At 36.9% G+C, this 6,487-nt stretch overlaps 1 protein-coding gene across 1 annotated transcript; it reads left to right on the top strand.

Moving 5' to 3' along the window:
• Positions 1-140: 140 nt before the first annotated feature.
• HOXC13 (homeobox C13) lies at positions 141-5,247 on the top strand. The gene is made up of 2 exons (XM_056560418.1): positions 141-810; positions 4,991-5,247. Exons 1-2 carry the CDS (start codon positions 141-143, stop codon positions 5,245-5,247), a joined length of 927 nt encoding a protein of 308 aa, XP_056416393.1.
• Positions 5,248-6,487: the final 1,240 nt, after the last annotated feature.

Raw genomic sequence — 6,487 nt, 5'->3', positions numbered from 1 at the left:
TAGATTTCTTAATGAAGCCCGTAGACCTGCCTTCCCCCCCGCCTGCGAGGCGCATGCGCGTCCAGACAATAATGTTGTAGGGAATTAGGTGACTCTCTTTTGGGAAGCTGACTTTTAAAAAGCCACGGGCAGACCATGCTATGACGACTTCTTCCCTGATCCTGCATCCACACTGGGCGGATACCTTCATGTACGTGTATGAAACAAGCCCGAATGAAAAGACTCTCAAGAAAAGCTCAGACATGGAGGGACTGAGTGGGAACTGTCCAAGCACTCACTGCAGGGATTTTATTTCTCATCCAGCATTGGGGCGCCATTCCAGCACCATAGGAACCCACCAAGGACCTGTGTACACGGATATTACCTCTGCAGAGGCTGGCACCAGGCAGTGCCCAGGACCCACATCTTCTTCCAATGCCTCTTTGGGCTATGCCTACCCGTTTGGAAGTAGCTACTACGGCTGCAGGTTGTCTCAGTCTCACAACGTCAATTTGCACCAGAAACCCTGCTCTTACCACCCCTCCGATAAATACCCCGAGCCCAGCAACTCCTTACCCAGCGAGGATTTCTCTTCCAGGGCCAAAGAATTTGCATTTTACCCTAGTTTCGCCAGTTCTTATCAGGCAGTCCCTGGCTACTTGGACATGTCAGTAGTCCCGGGAATCAGCAGCCATCCGGAGCCCAGGCATGATGCCCTCATCTCTATGGAGGGCTATCAACATTGGGCTCTACCCAACGGCTGGGATGGGCAAGTGTATTGCTCCAAGGACCAGTCTCAGTCCAGCCATCTATGGAAAGCACCTTTCCCAGGTAACTATGGCACCACGTTCTAATGCACAGCTGATTGTTATTATCATTAGCAAATATATATATATATATATATATATATATATATATATACACACACTGTATATTTGTACCTACAAGCAGGCATCTGTTTTATCTAAACCAACGACATATTTAAGATTTTTAGGTAATAATGGGCTCTTTGTCTCCTTGCAGAAGCATTTCTTGTGCTGACTGTCTGTTTCTATGTGTGATCCTTCTATCTTGTTGATGTCTGGTAACATGTATGAATATAATGTCTGCTCTCAGTCTCCTTCCTGGGTGTAGGAATCTGCCATTAAATATGTAGGTGTCAACTGGCACATCCAACCTCGTTATACACGGGGATTCATGTGCTTTCCCTCCGGTTGGGGAGACATTTCACAGCAGGCAGCAGTCATACTCATAGCCTGTGTAATGGATTTGTTGGGAAGACGACTATTGTGCACACCTCTGGTTAGAAAAACGTGCATCACAGCTGCTGACTGTCAGGTTGGTGCCCTCTCCTATTGGAGGTGCATGTGTGTACTGGACTGGTTCGAGATACTCACCTGCAGCAAACAATTCATACATTCTATGCTGTAGTTTGCGTTATTAAACAATAAAGCATGCTCTGGTAACTGGGAAATGTGTATACTAGGGGCAGACCAAGCGTGACATGTACAATTACACACCTGAGTACAGCACCTACTGGTGAAATGCAACAATGACTTATCTGTGCCTCTCTCTATCATTCTCTATCTATCTATCTATTTATCTATCTATTTATCTATCTAGCTCACTCCAACATTTAGTGCAAAATAGTAAGGCACTGCGACATGTTTGCTACATTTAAAGGAGGTCTAGCACCTGTATTGTTTGAAGTGCCAAGTTCATTTTTCTATCTATCTATCATATCTATCTATCTATTTATCTATCTATCTATCTATCTATCTATCCATTATCTATCTATCTATCTATCTATCTATCTATTATCTATCTATCTATCTATCTATCTATCTATCTATTATCTATCTATCTATCTATCTATCTATCTATCTATCTATCATCTATCTATCTATCTATCTATCTATCTCATATCTATCTCCCATCTATCTATTATCTATCTATCTATCTATCTATTATCTATCTCATATCTATCTCCCATCTATTATCTATCTATCTATCTATTATCTATCTATCTTCATAAGGTGTGTATTAAGGTTGAGATATTATTGTCAAATTATTATGAACTGGCTACGATGATAGGTCTTTATAAATAGCTGTGTGTCACCCTTCATCTGTATATCTATCCACCTGTCTATCTATCTATCTATCTATCTATCTATCTATCTAATAAACTCACTCTTATTATCTATCTCCTATCTATCTATCTATCTATCTATCTAATAAACTATCTCCTATTATCTATCTCTTATCTATCTACCTATCTATCTATCTATCTATCTCCTATTATCTATCTATCTATCTATCTATTTAATAAACTATCTCCTATTACCTATCTCATATCTATCTATCTATCTATCTATCTATCTATCTATATATCTCCGTCTATCTATCTATCTATCTATCTATCTATCTATCTATCTATCTATTATCTATCTTTCTCATATCTATCTATCTATCTCATATCTATCTATCTATCTATATATCTCCGTCTATCTATCTATCTATCTATTTATCTATCTATCTATCTATTTATTATCTTTCTAGCTATCTGCCACCCCATTATCTGTCTAAAATATTTATTAATGTTATATATATATATATATATATATATATATATATATATATATATATACACACACACACACACATATCACCTATCATGATTTTCTTTTGTATAATATCTGTCAATAAGCTACTATACAATGTCTATGTCCAATTGGATCTTGTCTGTCTACCCATCTATGCATCTAAATACGTATCTAGCAACTATAATGTCACTTGAATGTCTTTTTTCCTGACTATCTATCTGTCTATCTAGTTTAAAACTACCATATTGCTTCTAAATGATTATGCATAGAAACATGTCTGTACTAAATCTACGTTTTTTTTAATATATATATTTTTTTTTATCTAGCATCAAACATCACCACATAATTTGTAATATTTTACTATTTGTACATTTTCCTATTTGAACGTCTATTTATATAAATCTCTTTATCTACCTATATAAAAATCCTACAATTCTCTTCTATTTATGAAATAGAGAAATATGATGGAATATAATGTCATGAATATTATAATATGCTATGAATATAATGTTATTAATATTATGTAACTGTCATAGCTCAAGCTATCATGTGTGTGTTCCAAGTATCCTCATATCTCTCCAGTATTCCTTTTCAGATGCATGTATATATAAATGTGAATGTATGGATTGATCTATAGACAGATGTGCTTTTTATTGCTACTTTACACCAGTGGAGCGTGTTCTCTATCCTATTATCACATATAACACGCAGCTCATCTATACAAATCATTTTCATTCAATACAGTGTTTGTATGTTTAGTAAGATAACTATATTCCATAAATGTATGTGTAATAGTATATACCAGAAATATTTAGACATCTGTTGATGTTTTCTTATTTGATTTATATGTTTACTGCGCATTATACGTGTATCATAAATCATTATCTCATTATTTTTGTGATGTGTAGACCTATGTATACTAGGAACAGACAGTAGGTATTGTTTTAGGGATGAAGATAGGAAGACAGACACGAGGGAGAGAATATTATTAGGTTTTAGGTATGTTTTAGTAGGTTTTAGGTATAAAGATAGGAAGACAGACATGAGGGAGGGGAAATTATTAGGTTTTAGGTATGTTTTAGTAGGTTTTAGGGACGAAGACAGGAAGACAGAAATGAGGGAGGATAAATTATTAGATTTTAGGTAAGTTTTAGTAGATTTTAGGTATGAAGATAGGAAGACAGACATGTGGGAGGATAAATTATTAGATTTTAGGTATGAAGATAGGAAGACAGACATGTGGGAGGATAAATTATTAGATTTTAGGTATGTTTTAGTAGGTTTTGGGTATGAAGATAGGAAGACAGACATGAGGGAGGATAAATTATTAGATTTTAGGTATGTTTTAGTAGGTTTTGGGTATGAAGATAGGAAGACAGACATGAGGGAGGGGAAATTATTAGGTTTTAGGTATGTTTTAGTAGGTTTTGGGTATGAAGATGGGAAGACAGACATGAGGGAGAGAATATTATTAGATTTTAGGTATGTTTTAGTAGGTTTTAGCTATGAAGATAGGAAGACAGACATGAGGGAGGATAAATTATTAGATTTTAGGTAAGTTTTAGTAGGTTTTAGCTATGAAGATAGGAAGATAGACATGAGGGAGAGAAAATGATTTACGTGGTGTTTGTGAAGACAACTATAGATAGAATATTATCTGAGCATTATATGTATATATATATATATATATATATATATATATATATATATATATATCTGCAATGCTGCTGCAAGTTGCATGGAATTGGTGCGAATATTGTCGTTGTAAAAAAAAAACTACTGGAAGTTTAATACAGATATAGTATATATATATATATATATATATATATATATATGTAGATCATATTGGTGTATGTTCTACAGCTGCCCAATATAATAATTTTAAGTGCTCTACACAGCATGTAACCCCTAAATCAGTGTTTCCCAACCAGGGTGCCTTCGGCTGTCCGGGCATGCTGGGTGTTGTAGTTTTGCAACAGCTGGAGGCACCCTGGTTGGGAAACACTGCCCTAAATTGTCGCAGAGTGAAACTAGATTCCATGCATCAGAAATTCTCTCTTTGTGCCCATGTAATACAAAAGCACCAGTCATCTGCTATGGCACCTGCCCATTGTTGCCCACATCACCCATGTGCCCACTCATGTACCTCCAGACTACAGAGCACTGAAGTTGAAATGAACTTGATCTTGATGATAAATCTTGCAGGCTTCTTTTGTAGAATTGTTGAACTAATGTGCTCATCTAAAGCTGTCAGGAGGTGGGGGGTGGGGGGCAGAGAGGGGGATTTATTGGATCTACGATCTGCCTAAGGAAGATCCATGTGTAAGGGTGGACTGGCAGGAATTTATCATGGTGGAAATAAAAGACTGCTGGCTGTAGGGTAAAAATCTCCTGTTTGTTTACTGCAGATGTGGTGCCTCTACAGCCAGAAGTAAGCAGCTACCGCAGGGGCAGGAAAAAGAGGGTCCCCTACACCAAAATCCAGCTGAAGGAGCTGGAGAAGGAATATGCAGCCAGCAAATTCATTACCAAAGAGAAGAGAAGGAGGATTTCCACTGCCACCAGCCTGTCTGAACGCCAGGTTACCATATGGTTCCAAAACCGGAGGGTCAAAGAAAAAAAAGTCATCACCAAATGCAAAACCTCTCATCTCCATAATACCTGACAAGAGGGGGAGCCCGAATACCCCCAAACCCCCTCTACCCCCTCCCCCTGAACAAATATTTATCTCATTCCCATGTATAAGACATTTCTCCAAATGAACTATGGATTATTTAATATAAAAAAATGGAAGGCAAGTGACAGACTCTACCACTGGCCCCAGCACCCCAAAATGACAAACTTCTCCTTGCATCCCAAACTGTGAATATACAGGAGTCTGATGCTTTGTAGGCTCTATGCATATATAAATATATACATAAATGAATATATATAGAGATATATTTAAATGTCAAACACTCAGCTCTTATCCCAGCCCGGGACGTGGTTCTGTCACTGTCATGGAGAACCTTGATGACACAAGACATCTGTCTGTTTCTTCCATTATCTGGAGTCTTAATTCATTGTCTAAATAATAATAATAATAATATTGATGATAATAATAATAATATACCATGTAAATAAGGTGCATCTGTAAAACACGTTTTGTTGAGTATGCTTGAATATCTTGTAAATCACCACCAATACCCAATATGTGCATCGTGCTGGGGGGGGGGATTCAGCATCACATTGCAGCGAGCCTCTGGTGCTTTAAGGGTTAACTGCTCTAGAACCTTTAGAACGTTCTATTATAGAACGCTGATACTTCTTGTAGTGTCTCGTTCTGTGGTCCGGCAGAAATAGAGAACGTTCTGGAATCGGCTCCTTGTTTGAAGCCATCAGTATTATGAGTATTCCAGCAATGACACTAGCTAGATATTTACATCCATATTTGCATTATTTTGGGAAGTATGATTTTGTTTCAGTCATATTGATTGGACGCTATCCGCTATTATTTTCTGTATCTAAAGTTCACGTTGTTGTTTTTTTTTTTTGTTCTTTATTTTATTTTTTTGGTATGGAATATACTCAATGCCAGTCTTAAGCACTGCTACGTGTCCAGGAAACCAGGATGTGCACAAGGTATGCTGTATAGATCTGCTTTTTATTCTTTTGTCGTGTATAATGTATAGTATTGTGGTGTCTGAATATTATCTGTAATGGAAGAAAATTCATTTCTTGAAATAAATATCATCTGGCTTGATGTACTGTACCATTGTGTCGTATTGCATCTCAGCGAAGAGAAAGGAAACATCTTATAGTTACAGTTATGGATCCAACCGATCATTCATAGAATCTTAGTTGACAATCCCAATCGTGGCTTATGTAGGTAAAATCATAGTGGATCTAAATCTACTGAATATAAT

This window comes from Hyla sarda, chromosome 2 (genome assembly GCF_029499605.1).
Source record: "Hyla sarda isolate aHylSar1 chromosome 2, aHylSar1.hap1, whole genome shotgun sequence".
Classification (NCBI taxonomy): domain Eukaryota; kingdom Metazoa; phylum Chordata; class Amphibia; order Anura; family Hylidae; genus Hyla; species Hyla sarda.
This window is presented reverse-complemented; position numbering and strand designations above follow the sequence as displayed.

What these genes read in the sequence shown, in the direction of transcription:
- HOXC13 (XM_056560418.1), top strand. Translation starts at nt 141, where the DNA reads ATGACGACTTCTTCCCTGATCCTGCATCCACACTGGGCGGATACCTTC. An exon ending in ATGGAAAGCACCTTTCCCAG is followed by an intron (nt 811 to 4,990) that starts GTAACTATGGCA and finishes TGTTTACTGCAG; the next exon opens with ATGTGGTGCCTCTACAGCCA.